At 44.6% G+C, this 25,348-nt stretch overlaps 1 protein-coding gene across 2 annotated transcripts in view; it reads right to left on the reverse strand.

Moving 5' to 3' along the window:
- The window catches only part of LAPTM4B (lysosomal protein transmembrane 4 beta), a 66,084-nt gene extending 51,680 nt beyond the window's left edge, over window positions 1-14,404 (reverse strand). For both annotated transcript variants that reach the window (XM_052651970.1, XM_052651969.1), the window contains exon 1: window positions 14,093-14,404. In XM_052651970.1, the coding sequence (XP_052507930.1) occupies window positions 14,093-14,191 (99 nt within the window). In that variant the 5' untranslated portion in view covers window positions 14,192-14,404. The remainder of the gene's footprint in view (window positions 1-14,092) is intronic.
- Window positions 14,405-25,348: the final 10,944 nt, after the last annotated feature.

Genomic DNA, 25,348 nt, shown 5'->3' on the forward strand with positions numbered 1-25,348 from the left:
TAGGCTAACATCAATACATATTAATCTCCCCTCAAGCTAGTCTGCTGTCTAGTAGGGAGGACAGTCAAATAAACTGGCTGTTCCATTTAGCGTAAAAAGGAATTTTGCTACGCTTGTGGCTGGGGAGAAGAGGGAGGCAATGGAAAGCCTTTGTAGGAAGAGGACCTTCTAAACACGAGAAAGTTGGAGACTCGGAGATCTCGAGAGACGAAGATTACAGCATAAATGAATAATTTTAGGGAATCAGGCCAAGTGACAGAGAACTAAATGTTAAGAGAAAGTTCAAGGAAACAGAAAGGTAAAAACGAGCAGCCCTTGGCAGTCCTCTGAGTTGGATCGTAAGTAAAGCCAGTGTTTTCAATACGGAAGCTATAAATCCCTGGTTTATACAGTGTGCGTGCAGGACAAAGTTTAAGCAGTCAAGTTGACACTGTATCTTTCCTTAGACCTCCACCTCAGTAGGCAAATTTTAAAAGTGAATTACAGATTCTCCCTCCCCCCACATCCCAAATTCAATGCAGGCCTTCTGATTCACTTTGCAGCCTAGTGCCATCCTTTCCATATACCTTCTGCGTAGGTGATGGGTTAAATCAAGAAACCACCACCACTACACCTTCTACCTATCGCTGAAGCAGTTTTGCCTGCCCTAGGTGGTGTGATCAATGCTATAACCACTCCACAGACGAGGACTCTCAGGATTCTTGGGAACCCTGCAGGGAGTTGTGACCTTTTCAGCAGAGACTCAGTCATGGGTCCTTTGTCCAGTAACCCAGGACCCACCCAAGAAGCCACCACAACCGGTTCACAAGGCCTGGCGCCTCTGTTAACCAATCCACTGGCAGCAGGCTCGGAATTCTTTTCAAGGGAGTGTTCCAGCAAGGCGCTCTCATGTGAGCTGAGGCTGGCAAGCAGAGGCAGACAGACTTGCAACTACCATTTCCCTGAATGGACTTGGTCGGGTTCTGATCTTCAGGCTCGGGCTGAGTCACCACTATATTCTCTTGGAATGATAAGGAAGATGTCTGGACAGTGGACAGAAGGCAAAGGATAGTCCTCAGGCAGAAGCCACAAAGAAGGCTGTCCAAAGAGCCACTGGGAGACCTGGGAGGCAGGTGTGGACAAAAGAACAACTGTGTTCCCCCCGTGCCCTAAAGAACTTTCTGGATCTCTGAATATAAAGAGATAGGCCAAGCCAGAGCCTAGTTTATAATCTCCACAAAGAAGGATCAAGCACCAGAAGGTTTAGAAGGCCAGCATCTGGAAAAGAGGAGAAAATATAAAGTGCAAAAATGGCTAATTTTTTTAGGGCCGCAACCCTGGTGCTCTTTGTGTTCTGAGACGCTCTATATATTAGACCTGTTAGTTCCTATTTGCAACCATCCGATTCCAACAACTTGGATTATCATTAAAAAGAAAAAAGAAGAAACATGCTTTGAAAGACTATTTAAAGTGATTACTACTCCCTGCTTAGCTTCAAAATAATAGTTTATTCCCACAGCTATCTACCAAAGACAAAACTGAAACTCATAAAACAGAATGTCTTTACTAGTGAAAGGGAAGAGGCAATAACAGATAACCACTGGAATACAAATTTTGCTTTCCATTCAAGAACAGTGTTGCTATTTGTACTTTAGAGTTAAACTTTTTCTTACAAAATAGCAATACATTTAAATCACCTAAAAAGAAATCCAAAACTTGAAATTAAAGACCAAAAAATACACTTCTACTTTGTACACATACTTTGAAATTTAGAATAAAAAGCTGCGAATGTATAACTTGATAGCTGTTTTTAAAAAATTTTAATTGTCAAATTAAAATCAAATCCAATGATACAGTCTAACTACTCATAGACAAAGAAATGCTTTGCAATCATAATGGTAAATTGTTAAATAATGCTTTTCTCCTTTCTGTACATAAAATGCATACCATAAATATTCATTACTATGAATCTAGGTAATGAAGCATTCTTGAAGATGATATTAATATCTGACATCGTTACTTTTAGTTAAAAGAAAATAGCATTAGATTACTTCAAAAGTAAACAGCTTCTGAAGATCACCATCCTAAGCTATTCCTCAAAGTAAACTAACGAAAAGATTACCCAGTAAATTATTAACTGTCACTAATATAAATAAATCTTTTAAGATTCTATTCCTGTTTACATACTTACTTTAGAACAAACAGATTATCTAAGAAACTTCCTTTTAGTTTCTAAAGAGCTATGAAAGAGAAAAAAAATAAGGCAAAGAAATATTCTCAGGTCAATAACAAGAATCGAAGAAAGCACCTACTGAAATCTTACTAACTTAAACTTTAAAAAAATTTTTTACTGGAGTATAGCCGATTGACAATGTTATGTTACTTTCTGCTATACAGCAAAGTGAGTCAGTTATACATATATATATATATCAATCTCTCTCTCCACTCTTTTTAAAAAATTTTTCCCATATAGGTCATTACAGATTACTGAATGGAGTTCCCTGTGCTATACAGTAGCTCCTTATTATCTATTTCATAAATAATAGTGTGTATATGTCAACCCCAATCTCCCATGTATCTCTGCCCAACCCCAATCTTTTAAACATTTTCACAAAGGTGCTATGATCTTTCTGCTACTAAAACCTGTTTGAAGGAATAAAAACAGTCAAGTTTTGACTACACAAGCATGATTCTGAGAAAAGAAAATTAGCCTCATACAGAAATGTATGAGGCCATAAACCACTGCTATCAAAAGTGTGGTCTGTATCACTGAGTCACTTTGCTGCACAGCAGAAATGAACACAATGCTGTAAATCAACTGTACTTCAGTTAAAAAAAAGAGAGAAAAAAGTGTTGTCAGCAAAATGAAGTTTCAGCATCATCCCACATGTGTTACTAATGTAGAACCACAGGACCAACCTCAGACCTAATGAATCAGAAGTAAAGGTCAAGGGACTTCCCTGGTGGTCCAGTGGTTAAGAATCTGCCTACCAGCGCAGGGGTGACAGGTTCAACTCTTGGTCAGGGAACTAAGATTCGCCACATACCATGGGACCACTAAGCCCATGCGTGCTCCCACTACAGAGCCAGCACCACAACTAGAGAAAAGCCCTCACTCTGCAGCAAAGATCCTGCGTGCAGCAATGAAGATCCCACAGGCCACAACTAAGACCCTACCTAGCGAAATAAGTATTTTTGTAAAAAGGAAGGAAAAAAAAAAAGAAAAAGTAAATGTCAACAAGACTGACAGCTGACCTCTTAGCAGCAAAGCATAACTCTACAGAGACAGTGGATGGAGAGCTTCAGCGTGTTAAGAGACAGCAACTGTCAACCAAGGATTGCTTCCCCGATGGCTCAGAGGGTAAAGAATCAAGTCTGCAAAGCAGGAGACCCAGGAGACTGGGGTTTGATCCCTGGGTTGAGAAGATTCCCCTGGAGGAGGAAAGGGTGACCCCACTCCAGTATTCTTGCCTGAAAAACCCCATGGACAGAGGAGCCTGGCGGGCCACAGTCCCAAGGGTCACAAAGAGTTGGACACGACTGAACAGCCAAGCACAGACACAAGCAGTGAGATATCTTTCAAGAACGTGAGCCAAATAAAGACATTTTCAAAGAATAACAGTTTGCCATCAACATATCTTCCTCACTGGGACCTCCCTGGCAGTCCAGTGGCTAAGACTCCGTACCCCCAACGCAGGGGGCTCGGATTCAATCCCTGGTCAGGGAACTAGGTCCCACATGCCTCAACCTAGAACTCACAGCCACAACTAAGACCTGGCACAGCAAAACAAACAAACAAATAAAACAGACCCTCACTAAAGGAGATGTTTAAACATCAGACAGAAGGATAGTGATAGCGAAAAAGCTGGTTGAGAAAATGATGGGTCATGTACTTTCCACGTGTGGAGTTTAGAATGTCCATTTTTAAAATAAATATTATAGTAATTGCAAAAAGAGAAAATGATGGACAGATGTGTAAATATGTGGCTAACTCTAAGCAAACACTGATTGTATAGGTCAGTGTCCTGGGGAAGCTTTAAAAAGAAAAGACACTAAAATAAAAGAAATGACGAGTTAAAGGACGGATACTGTTCAAAAGAAAGGCAAAGATATTATTAAGTCTAGACTTTTGTTAAGTACATATACTAAATTTCTTGAATGAACCACTACGGCCATAGAAGTAAAAAAAAACAGCAGATAGGCAAAAACTGCTTACCACAATTATGTTCCAATATTTGTGATTACTAATTAATACACATTTATTACCGGCAATTTCCCCTTACTAGACCCTAGATTCCATGTTGGCAAGGACGGGGTCTATTTTGAATCATATTGTTTTGCCAGCAGCTCACACAGTTCCTAACACATGAAATGAAGGGAAAAAAATAACCAGATACACATCAACACTCCTTCTAGGCTTATATTTTCTACAATTATTTTGAGATGGGAAGAAGGAAATGGCAACCCACTCCAGTACTCTTGCCTGGAAAATTTCATGGACAGAAGAGCCTGGTGGGCTACAGTTCAAGGGGTCACAAAGTCAGACACGACTGAGTGACTTCACTTTCACTTTATTTGAGGTGGGAAACCCTTATCCATAAGCACAAGTTATGGCTTCCTGATCCACCAGCTAGCTGCATCTGATGTCTTACACAGATGACAACAGGTGCTTTCATACTGAAAATGCTATCATGTGCTCTCATTTTATCTTTAAATAAAGTTTTGACAAGCAATTAAAAACTCCACTGGTGCAACAGACCTTAGGAAAGATATATTCGCACTTGAATACTACGCGGTTTTATCGGTGGTTGCAACCATTTTATGACTTACTTAAATTGCTTTGTGATACTTTTGAACGATTATTTGCAACTATTTATTGTTAGAATTATTAACTGGACTGTAGCCCCAGACCCCTCTGTCCATGGAATTCTCCAGGCAAGAATACTGGAGCAGACGGCCATTTCCATCTTCAGGGGAACTTCCTGATCCACTAATCGAACCCACGTCTCCAACACTGCAGGCAGATTCTTGCCCATCTGAGCCACCAGGAAAGCGCATAAGGTACTGGTTTGTATACTGGAATTAAAGCCTCCAGTCATTAGTAACAGTTGCCCAACAGGCAGCAGGATCGCAGCAATAAGACTACTGTTAGGTGTCATGTCAGATTAGCAAATGCCCCTGGAATCTGTTCTCCCCTTCCATCACAGTAACAGGGGTATCTGGATATGCTAATCCCCAGCTGAAGATACCATCTCCCTGCCTACCATGCAGCTAAGTCCTCTGTCTTGTTTTGGGCTACTGGGATAGGAGTGTTTCACAGAATCCACATCTTGGTGAAAGGGTGAACAGGCAGGAAGGCCAGGGGTCTCCAAATGGAGGAAACAGGCTGCAAGTGTCAGACATTTTTAACTCTCTTAAGCGGCAGGAGGAAACAAACAAGCGATATTTTTTCCTTCTCTATACAAATTTAAAAGGAAGTTTCTCTTAAAATACTGTGTAGCCATAATGACACCTGGTTTCACCTGAAGTTAACTATTCTCAAACCTTGAGTTAACCAATGCATTTTTCTTATGGAAATGTTTGTCTTAAGCTATGTTAATGTACTATGCATTTACCCCCACCCCGTCTTCAAGTCGGTTCCGCCTAATGGCTCAGAACCTACTCGACAAACCAGTATGTTATACTCAGATATTGTTCCCCTAATCTATATAAACGAAACTATTTGTATGGTAATCTGCCCTTCTACAACATTCAAGTCAATCGTTTTATGGCCCAGGATGAATCATCTGGGGCCAAGATTATCACAAAATACATGTTATGGATGAGGGGCCTAACATCCAGCTGAAGACTAGCAGGGGGGTACTCTTTCTGCCCTCTTCTGATGCCTATGTCAGAAGCTTTCTCTATCTCCTTTATACTTTAATAAAACTTTATTACACAAAAGCTCTGAGCAATCAAGCCTCGTCTCTGGCCCCAGACTGAATTCTTCTCCGGAGGCCAAGAATCCCAGTGTCTTTTCATTCAGCAACAACCTTTCATTGGTGTAAAACTCACGCTAACCACTTTGTTACGTTCAGTTCAGTTGCTCAGTCATGTCTGACTCTTTGCGACCCCATGGACTGCAGCACGTCAGGCTTCCCTGTCCATCACCAACTCCCAGAGTATACTCAAACTCATGTCCATTGAGTCGGTGATGCCATCCAACCATCTCATCCTCTGTCGCCCCCTTCTCCTCCTGCCTTCAATCTTTCCCAGCATCAGGGTCTTTTCAAATGAGTCAGCTGTTCGCATCAGGTGGCCAAAGTATTGGAGTTTCAGCTTCACCATCAGTTGTTCCAATAAATATTCAGGACTTTTTACGTTACGTTAAAATGTATCTATAGTGGGACCCAGAGAAAGTGATATTAACAAACACTTTATTTCTTGGTCGGCTTGCCTTTAAAATGTTCAGGATGAACATCCATCACGGGACACAGGTTCTATCTTTGGTCCGGGGAAGAGCCCACAGGCTGAGGGACAGCTAAGTTTATGAGCCACAGCTCCTGAGCCAACGCACCTCAGCTACTGAAGCCAGCGCGCCCTGGAGCCTGAGCTCCGTAACTACAGAAGCAATGAGAAGCCCACGGACCACAACTAGAGAAAGCCACGTGCAGCAGCGAAGACCCAGTACAGCCATAAATAATAAATAAAAATAATTTTTGAAGCTTTTTTTAAAAGGTAGTAAATACCACTGAAATCTTCAGCAGACAATATTTCATAAAACTTCCCTTAATCCTTTTTATTTGTGGGTGGGGAGGCTTGTATTTTTTTTTAAAGGGACTCATTAGACATATCTCTCGAAAACCCAGTATCCATTTCTGTCCCAAATCTGCTCGATTCCTGAATTCAGATGGAGAGAAGCAGGATGGCCAAGACAGACTTGTATCATTAACTAACCAATGAGAGTTCCCATTCATATAACTTGCATCATGAGCAAATGAGAAACTTCTGGTGGGAAGACCTGGCAGAGCAGCATCTCCCATCTGAAAGGCTGTCCACACCCTGCCTCGTCACCGGGGCCATCTAAAATAGCTGGCCCTTTCCATCTTCCTTAAAAACTGCTTTCACCCTCTCACCCCTGTTAATTCTTCAGTGCCTCTCACTATCTACAGAATAAAATCCATACTCCTTACTTTGGAATTTCAGTCTTTTACAATCTAATATAGTCAGGAAAACACTAGGTAATAAGACTTACCGACGTATTACGAGTTAGTCCCTATTTTGCCCTGGACTTATGGACCAAGGTATAGAATCTGACAGCTGGAAATAAACTATTCATCTAAAGGGAGCATATCATCACCTATCGAGCCTGACCCCAGGGATGTTTTGAGGTCTAAACAGGAACAAATGTGAAAGTCCACTGAAAACCCTCTATCAATCACTCTACAAATGCAAGATGTCGGCTTTACTGTCCAGTATTACTATCCAGACAGAAATCAATAGTTATTGCACCAGGACTTCTAAGGATACAAAAAGAACCCACCAGGCTTGGGTACATAAGCAAGCTGTGACTTTCAAAGTGAACTAGTTGCTTATTTGACAGGCCAGGTCATAAAGCCAATGAGACCAGCTACTCTGAGCTCTTTCATCCTTTATAATCTGATATATGGCCAACTCCCCAAAGAATAGCGTCTGGCACAAAGAGGTATTCAGTATGTATTTGCTGAAGACTAACCTAAAATACACTTCGAAAATGATGAAAAGGATGGTATGCACAAAGGGGGACCCATTCTAGGTGTCAATGACAGATTCTTCCATCTATCAGCACCACTTTTTAAAACATACTAAGAAAATCATCGGATAAAATGCAGGAAATTACAAAGGAAAGAGTATGCTTGAGGGTGTCAGGAGCAATGCAAGTCCTGATGGCAAAATATATTCCATAAGAAATGCAGGCTTTACGTTAAAAAGAATGAAATAATGCCATTTGCAGCAACATGGATGGCCCTAGAGATCGTCACACTGGGTGAAGCTAAGACAGAAAAGGAGAAATATCATATGACATCCCTTATATGTGGAATCTAAAAAGAAAGGTTTTGTAACTTACTTACAAAACAGAAAGAAACTCACAGACTTAGAGAAGGAACTTATGGTCGCTCGGGGGGAAGGACGGGGGAAGGAACAGTTAGGGAGTTTGGGACAGACATGCACACACTGCTATATTTAAAATGGATAACCAACAAGGACTTATTGTAGAGCACAGGGAACTCTGCTCGATGTCATGTGTCGGCTTGAATGGCTGGGGAGTTTGGGGGAGAATGGATACATGCATATGTACGGCTGAGTCCCTTTGTTGTCCACCTGAACTGTCCCAACATTTTTTATTTATCAGCTATACTCCGATACAAAATAAAGTTGTTTTTTTTTAATGTGGCCTTTAGCATAAGGAATACAGCAGGGATTTTTTTTTGTTTATTATTGTTCTCCAAATATTCTTTCTTTCTCCTCCCAGGAACGGCCTCCGGATGTCTCAACCCTCTGTTCTCACATCGATATTTTAAATTAATCCCACTCCACCACCCCCCACTCACAGCCCTCCAACCAGTAGTTCAAGGGAGGCATATCCCAGACCTAAATTCATCAGTATATTCTAGTCGCATAACCATGGCCTGTTTGATTCAGGACTGTACAGATAAATTTATCAAATCTGAATGAATCTCAGGACTCACAGCTTAAGTACTGGCTGGCATATTTGGCAGCCATTTGTATCCTAAAGGAAGGTAACCTGAAAGCGGAGGGGTTGGGAGAGAGGAGGGAAAGGGATGCGGTGAAATCCACCGCATTGCTCAACTGTGTAAGCCGACTTCAGCGGATGAGAAACACAAGGGTCATGAAACACACATCTCCCGGAGGAGACAGTGAGCCCACACTTTTTAGGAGTAGGATGACAAGCTCGTGTTTGTGTTTGAGAAAAATACCTCTGAAAATCGCATATGCAATAGAAGGAAAAAAAAATGGATCATTGATGGCAAGGCTAGAAGCAGACAGACCAGTTATGATTCTATTATAATAGTTAAGCGAGAGTTAATGAGAGCCTAAATGAGAGAAGTGGTGGCAAGAGTAAGAACAGGACAGAATAAGGCACTCAGGAGGTTGGGGGAAAAAAATCAATATAACGTGGAGATGGGATAAAGGAATGAGATCCAGATGGCAAGGGGGACAGAGACAGCTATCCGAGGAATCTGAGACAGGGGTCGAAGAAAACTAGTGGGGCAAATCTGAGTATGGGCAAATTTGGAGAAGTTAACGGATTCAGGCTTAGAATATTAAGTCGTGTGGAAGAGAGGAAATCCTAGAAGCCCACATAGCAAGCATTCTGCGTCAAGTATTCCTTTCAAATCGTGATCCCTCCGGAAACCAAGACAAATCCGTCCTCATTCAGCGAGGATAGATACACACCTTACTTGTTTTTCTAAAAAACTTTTGTAGCTATTAAAGGTTATGGGAGAAACCAACTTTTTTTCTTAGGTTTAATGATTAAACTGCCTTTCTAAGTAAACACAAGCCTCCACCTCACATCGTAGTACACAAAACACAAAAGCTCTACAAAAAAACTTAGAACTAAACCAGATGTAAACATAAAAGCTAAAGCCATAAAGCTTCCAAAGAAAATAGAGTTGTCTTTACAATCTCAGGGTAGGCAAAGCAAGCACTAACACAGAAAGTACTAACCATAAAAGAAAAAAGGCGAATTGAACTTAACTGAAATTAAAAACTCCAGTTCGTCGAAATAGACTATTAAGAAAATCAGTGGGCAAGCCACACTGAGAGAAAATATTCACAAAGAATATATTTAACAAAGGACTATATTATTATTATTATCCAAAATATAGAGTTCTCACAAATCTGAAGGATTAAGAAAAAAAAGGTAAAACTCAGTTTTTTAAAAACTGTGCAGTCAACGCAAAGGAGGATATATAGTTGGCCAAGAAGCATAGATAAACTGTTTCAGGTCATCAGCCACACAGGGGAATTCAAACCCAAGTCACCAACAGCCACCACTACGCACCCAGTGAACTTTATACCCTGTTGACTGCAGAGTAAAAATGGCAATTTGGAAAATACCTGGCAGTTTCTTATCAAGTTAAAACACACGACGACCAAGAACCCCACTGCAAGGTATTTATTCAGGAGAAATAAAACCAGATGTCCACAAAGTCTTTTTTTTGCAAAACTGTTCAGAGCAGATTGATCCATAATAGCTCCAAACTGGAAAAACCCAAATGTCCATCATCTGGCAAATGCATAAACAGATTGTGGTATATTCTTACAACAAAGTAATACTCAGCAATAATAAGGCACAAATATTGACATACTCCAAGACCATGAATGAATGTAAAATTCATCATGCTAAGTTAAAGAAACCCAATACCAAAAAAACACCTACAGTATAATTCCATTTATATGAATAGGCAAAATATCTATGGGGTGGGGTGTCTATGGAGGGGATATTCTGAGAAGAGGCACGAGGGAACTTTCTGGGAATGTTCTCTAAAGGTGTGGGTTACAAAGGTGCAAACATTGGTCTTGTCAATGACCTGTACGCTTACTATCTGTGATTTTTCACCATATGTAAAGTACGCCTCAATTTTTAAAGGGAAAAAAATAAAAGTAAATGAAAAGTGATCGCTAATACAAATACCTGAAATCAATATGCTTTTTTTAAAAACTGGACTGAAGGAAACCTTTATCATTTCAAGGCAAAAACAAAACACACAACTTTTAAAAGGTAAAACTGGAAACAGCACAGACCAATACATCACTCAGACCTCAAGCTGCAAATCACTTAAGCTCTTCGCCTTGGTTTTTCTTCTATAAAATGGGAATAAAAAAATCTACCAGGAATATGTAAAAATTAAGCTTATGCAAAGCATTGTAGAGAAAAACGTTGCCTGCCACTCCAATTCTATCAGGATCAAGCTAGCCGTTAGCCACGGCAGTCACCCAGGACTCTGGGGACTGAGGGGAATTCAGGCTAGAGACAGACAGATCCCCACGATAATCCAGATCCATTCCTGAGAAATTTCAACTTTCCCAGATTCTTGCATCTTCCCATACTTCGAAAATGATACATAAAATCATTAACCTGATTTGCCTGTTCCGTGATTAACACTCATCTTAGGACTTCAACTACAGGTTTTCTCACAGCAAAAAATTCATATATCCTGGCTCCTCCCTCACATCTTCACAACAGTTTCTCAGAGCTGTCGGAGAGGTTGTTCCCCTGGGCTATTTTATATAGAGTCAAGACACTGAATAAACTCAACTCACAGCCCTCCCATAGTTCACTCTGGTTTTTTTCATCAAGGAATCTAGGGAATTCGCTGGAGACCCAGTGATGAGGACTCCTCGATTTCACTGTGGAGAGCGGAGTTTGACCCCTTCTTAGGGAAGCCTCTGGGTGTAGCCAAAAAAAGGATTGCTATCAATAGTACAGTGGGCTTCCCCAGCAGCTCAGTGGTAAAAGAATCCGGGGGCGCCGCAGGAGACGCAGGTTCCATCCCTGGGTCGGAGAGGTCCCCTGGAGAAGGGAATGGCAACCCACTTCAATAATCCTGCCTGGAGAATTCCAAGGACAGAGGGGCCTGGCAGGCTATGATCCATGGGTTTGAAAAGAGTTGGGCACAACTGAAGCCACTGAGCGCAAATAGTACCTGGCACACAGGAGCTTAGGAGATGGTCGTGGCAGAAAACAATTAGAAAACGCATAAAGAAGGTTCCCTTTACCTTTCTAGTGGACTCTTTTTTGAGTATCTATCTATACTCCTACCCTTTTTTTTCTCCTGAAAACTCTACCTTTCTTGATCGTGACCTCATTCCATCCAGATGACTGGTGGAAAGAGAAAGAGATGCCTTGTTCTTTAGCTCTTTCATCTTAAAAATGAACGTGTACATCAATGTTTTGGATAACCAAATTATATATGTAAAAGGATGAGGGAAACTCACTAGTTTAAAAAAATTAAATTGTTTTGAGAAAAGCTAAAGACTTATAAAGAGGACCAATAGCATATACCGTCTGTGGGGTGTATGGGGGTCTGTGTGGGGTCACACAGAGTCGGACACGACTGAAGCTACTTAACAGCAGCAGCAGCAGCAGCAGCGTACATTGTGTGTATGCTAAGTCGTTTCAGTCGTTTCCAACAATCGGCGACCCTGGTGGACTGTAGCCGACCAGGCTTCTCTGCCCAGGGGATTTCCCAGGCAAGAATTACTGGAGGAATTTGCCCTTCCTGCCGCCAGGGGATCTTTCCCATCCAGGGACCGAACCTGTTTCTCTTGTCTCCTGCATTGGAAGGCGGGTCCTTTACCACTAGCGCCACCTGGGAAGCCCCAAAGTATTCACATCTGCTTAAAAGCTTTCGAATTATTTTTCAAAAAGCCATCTTACCAAATGCTAAAACCTGCATACCAATAACTCCTTTCCCCAAAGAGCACGCTCAAGCTGTGGACAAAGCCTGCAGAGTCCTCCCTTTTATCACACCAATGCGTCCTACTGGATTACCGCCAACAACGGGGCTCAAGTAGATTTATCTCTCCCGTACATCACCTAGTCCATTTGCCTAATGCAGTGCCCTAGATTTTACAAATTACAGTCATAGATGTACTCGCACCCTGCAGATTTCAACATCTTCAAGGAGGACACAAGACATGCATTCAAGCAGCACAGTAAGAACTCACATATACTAAAGATCTGTTTGAAAGCTTTTAAGGCCAAATATTTCTATTGTGTGGCCTGTGATAGGCACTGACTAAAGGAAACTTGAAACTATAAATAGTACAGAGAACACCATATTGGGGCAGAGGGGTATTTTGCTTACAGTGGCACCACAGACGAGTTCACAATTCGACTTACGTCCGTGTTATATCCAAACACTGAACTATGAACCGACCAAAACACTCTGATGACTAAGAAGATCAGAATGTACCACCACTAAAAGTTGTATAAGCCATCTTACTACCACGTCTAAGGAGTTTCTTCCTGGTGCAGAGGCATTCAGCGCCCAGAGGCTCGGGCTTAACTCTCCATCATGATTGAACAGAAACCACGATGCAGCGGAACCCGACTCCGGTGCTGGTGCAGTCTTGGCGTGGGGGGTTGGGGGTGACAATCAACCTGGAGCTGGTACAGGGCACGACTCCATCAGGTTGCCTCACTAGTGTCTGATAATCACTGCTCCCCAGACAAGTAAAAAGCTCCAACCTAGAAACAAACTAACAGACCAGATGGGCCTTCGGGGTCTGCTAAGAAGCTGGGGATCACCTGCAAATCGAGGGTTTTAGGGGGAGGTACGTGGGTGTAAAATGGCTGTCCAGGGCCGACTGAAACGCAGTGAATCACAAGGCAAGCCCCTCCTAGGGTAAGGGCTTTACAACAAGCGTGTGGGTAGAGCACCCCCACCCCCAGCCATTCCCACTCGGGATGCGAAGGCACGCAGAAGACGAGCCAGCAAATCCGCGGGCACCTGCGGGCGGGGAGAGCGGGCACGCGTGGGAGGGTGCAGGGGGCGGGCAGCAAGAGGTGCCGGCTCACCGCCTCGACGGCTCTCCCGACCCGTCGAAAGCACAAAGCCCAGCGGACGCAGAGAAGAAAGGAAAGGCGGGCACGTGCTCCGCAGGCAAGGATCGGAGTGCGGGGAGTTCGCTGACCACCAAAGCGCGCTTTCGCCGGAAACCGCGCAGCTCCAGGAGGCCCAGCCGGCTCCCGGCGGAGGGCTTTGGGGCGCCCCCTTTCTCAGAGCGACTCCAGCCCACGCGCACCGCCCCCCGAAACCATCCCCACCCAAACACTGGGCCCTGACCTCAGCCCCCGCCACAGGTTGGCTGAGCCGGGGGGGTGGGGTAGGGTGGGGGGGCGCATCGTGGAGCCGCCCGCCCAGAGAATTAAGTTTCTAATAATATAACTTTAGGAGGATTAACGCCGGCTTCGCCCAACCCGGAGGGCCGCAGCCGGTACCTACAAGGCGGTGTGAAAAGTGAAGCGGGGTCCCGGGGCGCCCGCGCTCCTCCCGGGCAGGTGCGCGCCCCTTACCCCCACCCCGAGGCGGGGGGGTTCGCCCAGGCGGGTCGCACTCACCAGGTACCAGACGCCGAGCAGGATGGTGCCGGTGCGGACATGGCAGCAGAGGCAGCAGCTGTTGGAGTAGAACCGCGTCCAGGGGGCCACCATCTTCATCGCTCGGGCCGCGGGCGCAGTGGCGCGACTCTGCGCCCAAGTTCGCAACAGCTTCGGCCGTCGGTCCTGCGCACCGTGCGGCTGTCGCCGGCCCCCTTCTCCCCGGCTACCCTCGCTCCCTCTTCCTGGCCCCCGTCCGCCGCCCACCGGCCCCGGGCCCCGCGCCTCTCCGCGGAAAGAGCCAGCAGCTGGAACCTCGGCCGGACCCTGAGCTCCGAGGGCTGCGGGGAAAGGGGGCGGGGCCGGGGCGGGGAGAGGGGCGGGGTCGGGGCGGGGAGAGGGGCGGGGTCGGGGCGGGGCACCCGCGAACCACGTGACGGGCGCCGGGGGCCCTGTGACGTCACCGCGGGCTCCAGCCGGCGGCCGGCGCCGCCTGCCCCGGGGAGCAGAAATCGATCAACCCTCACCCCTGGCAGTCCCCGAGTCGACCCCCGGTGGAGTTCCGGGCCTCCCGTCTTTCGTTTGGTCATTGGTGTAACTCCACCACCGGTTCGAGATTCTTTTACAGTCTAGTTGGTGGTGAGGGTTTTTTTTCTTCTTCCACTTGTATCTCGCAGATATTCTGTAGGTTCGGTGCCATTCCCATTGTTATCTTCCAGGTTGGCTGGGGGAGGGAAACGGTAACGGTTATTCCGGCCAACTGCAGTCCTTTGAACCGCTGCTGAAGCCGCCCAGAGCAGTCTGTCTCTGCTTCCCAGCTCAATCACTGTGGTAGTAATCTTTTCCCAGAAAATAGAATGTGTACTATACTTGCTGTGCTTCAGGTAGCGTTTTTAAATCGTGACTGCAGCTCTAAAGAAAGAGTCATTAAGCCAAGTACTGCCACAAGGTCTCTGTGTAAGAAGATAAGGTAAGAAGTCCTGGGGAAAAAAAAAGAGAAACAGGCATGGCTTTCTTTTAATAAGAGAAGCCTTTTTTGGCCTAAGCCATTTTGTGATCTAAGACTGACCCCAGTGCTTGTCCTTGAACAGGCCTCAGCAAGCAAGAAAGACACAAGAAAAAACTATTAAGGGGCAAGAGAAGTAACAATAGCAAAGATAACAAATCAGGTGTGAAGATTCCCTGGTGTGTTTCAGTGGTAACCATTAACCTTTCTCGCACTTTTCTTGAACAGTTTTGCAGAATTTAAACCCCTTCCAGTGTGCAACCATCTTCTAAGGCAGGAGTTCCCAACACCCCCCACCGCTCATTAGGAACAGGACCATACAGCAGGAGGTGAGCAGTTGTCTTCCAGGAAACTGGTCCTTGGTGCCAAAAATGTTAGGGACCACTGCTCTAAGGGATGATGTTGTTGACCTTTGCTGACCCTCATGACTTCGATCAACTCAAGTTTGGACTCTGTGATCACCCATGCCCCTTCATGAATACGCATGTAACCTTAGCTTAAAACATCCCCCCTTTTGCTATTTAGAGAGACATTGTTTTGGGGAATATCCACCAGTGTTCTCCTTACTTGCTGCAAGTAATAAATCCTTTCTTCTCACAATCCTAGTTTTGGTTCTGTCTTTTGGCTCCATACCCACCAAGAGGTGAACCCAGTTTTTTTTGGTAGCACCTGTGAGACCCAACGCAGACAGTTAGATACTCCTAGGATTCCAGTTTGCAGTTATTTCCTCCCATCTAATGTTTGGTCTGGAAGTGATCTCGGGGCGAGAGTGATCCTGAAGAGAGATCTTAGTTTCCTCTCCAGGAACTAAATCTGGGAAGCCTGAATGAAAACCAGGAAACCTAGCCACCAGGCCACCAGGGGCTAGAGGCTAGAACCAAAGTGGCCCTAGCTCCTTCCCGCATTTGAAAGCAAGAAAGTTTCAAAGAGGCAAAAACTATAAAAACAGGTACAAAGTTTATTATTACAGACCCAGCATAATGTTCGGGAGAACACATAGTAGAAAAGCAGTTTATTTATTAAGTCAGAAGCAGAGCAGAGATACACATCAGAGAGAAAGGGTATGGCATCCTTTCTAAGGAGAAGGAGCACAGTAAGTCCAAAGCCAGAGAGAAATATACACTCAAAGAGGAGTGTGGCCATCCTGAATGACGAGGACCAAACTACGTCAGAAACTAGGCAGAGATACACACTTGCAGAGGAATGCAAGCATCCTGAGTGAGGAGGGGCCCAGTAAAGAGGTGATTTAAATCACTTATATAGGACAGTCCTTCTAGGTCTTTGTTTTGTTGCTGTTTAGTCACTAACTCAGTCCAACTCTTTGGTAACCCCAGGGACTGTACCCTGCCCGGCTCCTCTGTCCATGGGATTTCCCAGGCAAAAATAGTAGAGTGGGTTGCCATTTCCTTCTCCCGAAGATCTTCCCCAGCCAGAGATTGAACCTTCATCTCTTCTGTTTCCTGCACTGGCAGGTGGATTCTTTACCACTGAACCACCTGGGAAGCCGGGGGTCATTGTTTACCTTTGGTCAATTATCTTGTTTCTTTTTTCACATCTGACCACTCCTTGGACCATCCCCAAGATGCACTCACAACGTTTTGCTAAGATGGATCGGACCATAGAGGCCTGTGGGCACATGTCCACACTTACTCCCTCCCGTTTTGACCCTCCAGAAGACCTCCTGCACTTGTGCAGACAGGGAAGTCTTCCTTGACCTCAGGATTGGGCACCTTATCTCTTTTCTTTAGCAGAGCTCAGGTTTTGCCTCTAGCTTTGTTCTCGGAGAAGGAAATGGCAACCCACTCCAGTATTCTCATCTGGAAAATCACAAGGACAGAAGAGTCTGGCAGGCTGTGGGGTCCACGGGGTTGCAAAGAGTCGGACTTGACTGAGTGAGAGTGTCTGGGTGAGAAAAAACTTGAATTTTACTCCACTTGACAAACACCAGGTGTCCAACCCATCTATCTCTTACCTCAGAAGAATCCTTCCTTGTCCTACGTTAGCTGCTGATCACTGTGTAAGGCAAGCATCTCAGACGAGTTAAGATTATTATACAGCATGTGTCAACCTCCTGCTCCTCCTTAGAAAGGATGCCATTTCATTTTGCATTTGGAAAAAGAGAAAGACTAGTTGGATCTATATTTCTTGAAGACAGATTATATAGAAAGGAAGACGAATATGAGATAAAGCTGCTTAAGTGCAAGAATAGTTTTACGAGGCTGTAAAGTTGTCACATTCTTATTGTGTAGCGTAAACCTGGATCTCAAGGAACTCTAGAGTCATCCCCAAGATGTCAACCACGAGCCCCAATAAGAAATAATAATGAACACCAAAGCCGAGGAGGACTCTGCAAGGCCCTCTGGATACAAAAACCCCTCCACGGCTCCCATTTCTTATTTGTAGAAAAAGGTTTTAGTCTCCTAAGCCTTCCCTGAGCTTCAAAGAGGAGGTAGGACTGCTTGCCGACTAGAGAATCGAGGGAAAGCAGAAACAAAGAAAAAGCAGCTCAGCAAGAAAAGGCGGAACAGTCCAGTGTTCAAACTGAATCCGGCCTGCCCCCAAGGGAGATGCGCAACAATCTGACACGTACCTTTCAGTCGTTATGCAGAAACTAAGACACACCTCCCTACCCCAGGTGGACAGTGATGAAGTAGACCCCAGATGATTAATATTCCTGAGACATCGCCCTCTAACCTCACCACCAACCAAACAGAAGGTCATACCCCCTGCGGTTCTCACCCCAAATGTCACCTTTAAAAGTGCTTCCATGAGACCAACATGTACATACTGGTGTATATAAAATAGGTAACCAACAAGGACCTAACGTATAACACCAAGAACTCTGCTCAATGATATAGGGCAGACTGAATGGGAGGGGTGTTTGGGGGGAGAATGGAGATATATATATGGCTGTGTCCTGATGTGCACCTGAAACTATCACAACATTGTTAATTGGCTATATTCCAATAAAAAAATAAAAAGTTAAAAATAAAACATATATGGTTATAGTAGTATTCTTGGCAAGGCAGCAATGAGTGGTGGCATGAAGTGAGATCTTAATCACCTAGCAAGAAGTCGAACCTGGGTAGCTTCAGTGGAAACCAGGAATCTTAGCCATCAGATCCGGGGGTGGGGGGAGCGGGGATAGAGGCTAGAAGCTATTTTTCCCTGGATATTTGCCCCCAAGTGAAAACTGAATTTCTCACAGAGGCAAAAACTGTAGATGCAGGTTGTTTGTTGTTCAGTCGCTCTGTTGTGTCGGACAATTTGTGACCCCACGGACTGCAGCACGCCAGGCTTCCCTGTCCTGCACCATCTCCCAGAGTTTGCTCAAACTCATGTCCATCGAGTCAGTGATGCCATCCAACCATCTCGTCCTCTGTCGTCTCCTTCTCCTCCTGCGCTTAATCTTTCCCAGCATCAGGGTCTTTTCCAATGAGTCGGCTCTTCACATCAGGAGGCACACAGTATTGGAGCTTCAGCGGCAGTCCTTCCAATGAATATTCAGGACTGATCTCCTTTAGGATTGACTTGTTTGATCTCCTTGCTGGCCAAGGGACTCTCAAGAGGCTTCTCCAGCACCACAATGCAAGAGCATCCATTCTTCTGCACTCAGCCTTCTTTATGGTCCAACTCTCGAATCTGTACATGACTACTGCAAAAACCATAGTTTTGACTATATGAACCTTTGTCAGCAAAGTGATGTCTCTGCTTTTTAATATGCTATTTAATCTGTCATAGCTTTTCTTCCAAGGAGCAAGTGTCTTTTACTTTCATGGCGGCAGTCACTGTCCGCAGTGATGTTGGAGTCCAAGAAAATAAAATCTGTCACTGCTTCTACTTTTTTCCCTTCTATTTACCATGAAATGATGGGGCCGGATGCCATGATCTTCATTTTTTGAATGCTGAGTTTAAAGTTCACTTGTTCACTCTCTTCTTTCACCTTCATTAAAAGGCTCTTTAGTTCTTCTTTGCTTTCTGCCATTAGTGTGGTATCATCTGTATATCTGAGGTTGTTGATAATTCTCTAATCTTGATTCTAGCTTGGGATTCATCCAGCCAGGCATTTCACATGATGTACTCTGCATAGAAGTTAAATAAGCAGGGTGACAATATGCAGCCTTGACGTACTCCTTTTCCTATTTGGAACCAGTCTGTTGTTCCATGTCCAGTTCTAACTGTTGCTTCCTGACCTATGAAGAATCCAGGCTACTCCATTTTGTTAACAGAAAAACTCCATTTTGTAAGGTTCTGGGAAAAGAGCCTTTGGAAATCCCCTGACCTCACCCCACCACCCATGAGCCAATCGGACCCCAGACCAGAATCTCCTGACTTAACGTTCAGGAACTTGTGGTCTACCTAGGAAAGAGGGACCAATCAAAAACCAACACACACACAAAAAACACACAACAAACAAACAAACAAAACTAACACACAACCCTTCGAAAGAAAGTGACCAATCAGACGTCCCCCTACCTAGAAATTCTTTTTTTTCATGAACACTCCCTATATAAGCAATGTAACCCCAAACCCGGGCTCCTCCCTATAGCTGCTGCGTCGGTAATTGTGGGAGCCCCAGCTCGAGCTTGGTAATAAAAACTCCCTTGCTTTCGCATGGGATATCGGCTCCCTGGTGGTCATTGGGAGATTTCTCAACTTGGGCATAACACCTGCATACAGGTTTCTCAGGAGGCAGGTCAGGTGGTCTGGTATTCCAATCTATTTAAGAATTCTCCACAGTTTGTGTGATCCACACAAAGTCTTTAGCATAATCAATGAAACAGAAGTAGATGTTTTTGGAGAATTCCCTTGCTTTTTCTTTTGTTTTTAAAGCTTTCTGTTTTTTGGCTGAGCTGGGTCTTAGTTTTGGCATGTGGGATCTTAGCTGTGTCATGCGGGATCTAGTTCCCTTACCAGGGATCGAACCCAGGCCCCCTGCATTGGGAGCAAAGAGTCTTAGCCACTGGACCACCAGGGAAGTCCCTCTCCTGCTTTTTTGATGATCCAATGAATGTCGGCAGTTATGTTACTGGACCAAATTTTGGATCAGCTCACTTGCTGCACAGTAAAGCCGATATACTGATAGTGGGTTGTGGTGAGAGTACTTTAACAGGATTTATTGCAGGCAGCAAGGAAAGAATGCAGGCAGCTCATGTTCAAAAGGCCTAAACTCCCCTGTGGCTTTCAGGGAAGGGTTATTTATTTATTTTTAGTTATGTTGACTTAAAAAATACAACCTAAAAGTTGAGAGTTATATTTCATCGATGGGAATTTTTAGGACTTCAAGCCTGAGAAACACCATCTCAAGTAACCTTGAACAACTTGCTGCTAGGAGGCAAAGGGGACGAGCCAGGTTAATAGTAATTTTGCAACAAAGGGCAGGTAGTCTGAACGTCAAAAATTTTTTGTAAATTAAAATTAGATATCCCAAGTTAAGGTACATTTCTGTATGTATGGGAAGATGGGAGAGTCTGAGCTCACTGAAACTATTCTTTTGATATGTACCTCAGCTATCTGAGGCCAATTTCTTGTATATTTTCAGATCCTGAGTTCCTCTTGGCTCACTGTAGGGAGTAGCTGTAGTCTGATGGCTATTAGATGGCAGGTATTCATCCTGAGTTCCCTCAGGGCTCACCAGTTCACTTTGGAGGGCTGCAATTGCTGATGATTGTGACATCCCTGTTTACTGATATAGCAGTAATTAACGCTTTCAAATTGTGGTGCTGGACAAGACTGTTGAGAGTCCCTTGGACAGCAAAGGAGATTAAACCAGTCAATCATAAAGGAAATCAACCCTGAATATTTATTGGAAGGACTGATGCTGAAGCTCCAATACTTTGGCGAGCTGATGTGACGAGCCGACTCGTTGGAAAAGACCCTGAGGCTGGGAAAGATTGAGGGCAGGAGGAGAAGCGGGCAACAGAGGATGAGTTGTTTGGATGGCATCATCAACTCCACGGACATGAGTTTGAGCAAACTCTGGGAGATTGTGAAGGACAGGGGAGCTTGGCATGTGAAGGACAGGGGAGCAAGTGTCCATGGGGTCACCAAGAGTCAGACATGACATAGCTACTGAACAACAACAAGAACATAACTGTGGGAGTTAATCAGGGGTACCAAACAAGAAATTTCAGTTTGTGCTTTGTTTTTCACCTCAAATTCCTGTTTTCTTTCACCTTAGAGATAGTTTTCTCTCCGCAATCTTCCATCAATATTTAATGATGCTCAAAACCACTTTTAACCAGTGCTAGGACAAGCGTTAGCGCTTTGAGAAGAAACAGAAATAAAGAATAAGAATGGGAAAAAAAAAAAAAGAATAAGAATGGGGAGTGCTGCATTCCAAATTCAGACTCCCGGCACATTCCCACAGTTATCTCCTGCTCTGCCCTCCCCACCAGAATTTCATGTTCATTAAGCAAGTGACTCATTGATTCAAAGGAATTTTGTACTTCTGAGAGCTTAATCTTCAAATATTCGAAATTTACAGACACTAGCCAAATTGCTTTAGATAAGAAGAGAGACAGAGTAGAGGACTCAGCTGGAGAAAGGAGCCAGGAAGAGGGAAACAACGCATCCGCAAGTGAAGCTTAGTAAACAAAATTTAATGTCAAGGAATTCTTTGGTCCCATGCTTAGGACTCTGCACTTTCACCATCAAGTTCCAATTTTCCATCTCTCGTAGGGGGCCTAAAATCCTGCAAGCCGAGCTGCACCATCAAAAATTAAAAACAACAACAGCAGAACACTTAAGCTTTTCCGGTAAGCAGCCTGAAGTGACCTCTAAAAATTGATCCAGAAACCCCACAAAGTCATGCAAATCCTCGCGTTGACTTTAAGAACACTTGGGAAACCCGCCCCCCAGTCTGGCCATCAAGGGTTTGCACATCTTCTGAAGGATATCCCTTTAAAGAAGCAGTGTGTCCATCCCATTGTTATGGTGGAGCTGGTAGGCGTGCACGGGCCAAGGAGTGGTGCTTGTCGCAGGCTGGTGGCCCAAAAAGAGCGCTGAGATTTTTCCTGCCCTTGCTCAAAAATGCAGAGAGTAATGTTGAACTTCAGGATGAGACATAGATTCTCTGGTCATTGAGCACATCGAGGTGAACAAAGCCCGGAAGACGTGGCACAAGTTTACAGAAAAGAAACGGAAATATTATTCTTATTCTTATTCTTTATTCTCTTATTCTTTATCTCCGTTTCTTCTCATGGTCAGATCAACCCATCCATGAGCTCTCCCTGGCACATTGAGGCGATCCTTACTGAGAAAGACCACATTGTTCCTAAACCAGAAAGAGGACCTGGCTGCACAGAAGGAAAAGGTATCCCAGAAGAAACTGAAGAATCAAAAGCTTATGAAATGCAGCAAAAAATAAATGCCAATAAAATTAAAACAAACACACAAACAAACGCTGTCAGTGCCTTTGGAATTGTATTTATTTGGATGCAAGAGAATATGTGGGTTGGCCACAAAAAGAGGAACACTGGTTTCTCCAGGTAATTAGTCACAGCTCGGTCACTTGTCTTTCAAACAGTAGCGTATGTAGCTGGAACACTGACTGCAGTCGTACAGTGCTGTTTAGACAAGTCATGTGAAGGGGGATTGGTTATACAGAGGGCTGATCAGCGTTATATAGTTGTTTTAAGTATAGTTAGTCTTCCGTCCCAGGGTCAGTTTGTTCCCATTTCTTTGAGGCCAGTTTTCGGAATTGTGACAGCTGATGTCATGGCTGCAGCCTGGTCATCACGTAGTTAACTTCGTCCACCTGGTGGGGGTTTCAGTATCTATAAGACAGCTCACCGGATATGGCTCAGAAGATTATCTATAGCCCTTGAGGAGGAACCAAAAGGTCCTTGACTTTGCTCAGCGACTAAACTATTATTGTTTTGTCTAGTTTGACTGTGTTCCTTGGTTTCTGCATTTCCTCACTTCTCTGATTAAACTTATTTTTTGACTAAAGTTTTTCTCAGACAAATGGAAGTCTGAGAACATGGGGGAGGGGGCTGGGGAGCCACAGGACCCTGCTCCGTTTTACCAGGAGCCTCAGCTTGCTTCTTTTCTGCGAGGGTGAAGGACAACAGCCGCCATGGCCTTGGTCAGGTTGCCCTGCAATTCACCTGTCATCCCTCCTCTCCATCCTTCACTGACCCCATGGTGCCTTCACTGTGTTTGCTCAGTCGTGTCCAACTCTGCGGTCCCAAGGACTGTAGCCTGCCACGCTCCTCTGTCCATGGAATTCTCCAGGCCAGCATATTGGAGTGTGTTGCCTTTTCTTCCTCCAGGGAATCTCCGCACCCAGGGATCGAACCCGGGTCTCCTGCATCTCCTGCACTGGCAGGCAGACTTGTTACCACTGTGCCGCCTGCCTTCATTTCCAGATTTTAAGCCCTTCTTACCTCTTGGACATCAGAACTTGCAGCCTCTTTGTCACAGGGCCTTTCCCTTGTCATCTTCTCCAGTTTTTCTCTCCCTAGATCCTCCCCTGCCCCCTTCTTCCAAGTTCAGGTATTTTCCAATGAGTAGGGGGAGTTTTTTCTTTCTGTCAGATAATGCCACTCTCTTTCTTTTGTCAAATTTCTTCTTTTCTAGAACAAATTACGTTTCAATCTATCTGTTTGAGATCCAAATTACCCAGTGTTACTCTGAGTGGTGACTGTGCGTAAGACATAAAGGTTACAAACGTTAGAACATTTTGCTCCTGCTCCCAGAGTTTATTGTGTAGCCTGGTGCACAAGTCACTGTGATGCTATTCAGAATGTGTGCCAAGTATCCTTACAGGCACAAACAAAATGCACTGGGAAAGCAGAGGGATTAATTACATTAAAACTGTAGGGAATTAGCATTTCAGTTGGGCCTTGTAAAGGGTGAATAGAATGCAGACCAGAAAAGGTGAAGGAAGAGACATTAAAAAATAATAATAACTTTGTTGAAGTTTACTTGATTTACAATGTCGTGTTAATTTTTGCTGTACAACAAAGGGTGTCTGTTCTACATACATCTTTTTTTTTTTTCATACTGTTATTACTATTTTGGCTGTGTTGTGTAGCTTATGGGATCTTAGTTCTCCAACCAAAGATTGAACCCAGACCCATGGCAGTGGACTCGCTGAGTCCGAACCCTTGGATCTCCAGGGATTCCCTCTTCTTCTTTTTTTCCATTATGATTCATCACAGGATACTGAATATAATTCCCTGTGCTATGCATTAGGACCTTGTTTATCCATTCTCTGTAATAGCTTGCAAGACACACTTGATCTGGGAGTCGTATAGAGCCAGACAGTCCTCTGGGGGAGGGAAGGTCTCACTTGAACTGCCTCCATGACCTCAGCAAGCAGATGTCCCAGGGGTGACCTCAGGAGCCTTCTCAAGGCTGAGAAGTTCAGGGCTTCCCTGGTGACTCAGTGGTAAAGAATCCACCTGCCAATACAGGAGACCAGGAGACGCCGGTCTGATCCCTGGTGTGGGACGATCCCACAGCTGATAGCAACTAAGCCCATGGACCCCAACTATGGAGCCTGTGCTCTGTCTAGAGCCTGGGAGTTACAACTACTGAGCCCACGCACGGCAGCTACTGAGGCCCGAGCGCCCTAGAGCCCTTGCTTTGCAACAAGAGAAGCCACTACGATAAGAAGCCCTCACGCTGCAACGGGAGAGCAGCCGCTGCTCACCGCCACGCACACAACAATGAGGACCCAGTGGAGACAAAAATGAATGAATAAAATTTTAAAATTTAAAAGCCGAGAAATTCCAAGAGCTACTACCTAACTCCTGGAAATGTGAAAGGGGGCTCAATGCCTTCCCTAGACGCGTTGGAAAGGGGGGCCACATGCCTATGCCAGAGGGCGCTGTGGAATGTCTATAAGGAGCTCAGCATTTAATGAGGGAGACAGTGAAATAGAAAACATAATGATACCAAGACAAGTGCTTAGACATCTTTAGCACAGGGTACTATGGGAACCTCAGATCTCAGCTTTGGAAAGGTCAGAGAGGACTTCCCAGAGGTGATGACAGCTAAATTCCAAATCATAGGATAAGTTGGGGTTGGCCAAGGAGAGAGACAGAGGACAACTTGGGCAGGATGGGAGCAGGATACCCAAGAGTGTAGGGGCTGGTGAACCCCAAGGTTAGAAACAGAAAGTAGTACAAAAGCTGGGACTTAACATTTGGAAGGAAAAGGGGCAGATGAGAGGGTGATGGGGCTAAGGAAGTCTATGGGTGTCAGTGTAGCTAGGGGATGTAATAGAAGAGGAAAAGCTTCTCATGCCATGCCCCTCGGAT

This window comes from Budorcas taxicolor, chromosome 14 (genome assembly GCF_023091745.1).
Source record: "Budorcas taxicolor isolate Tak-1 chromosome 14, Takin1.1, whole genome shotgun sequence".
NCBI lineage: Eukaryota > Metazoa > Chordata > Mammalia > Artiodactyla > Bovidae > Budorcas > Budorcas taxicolor.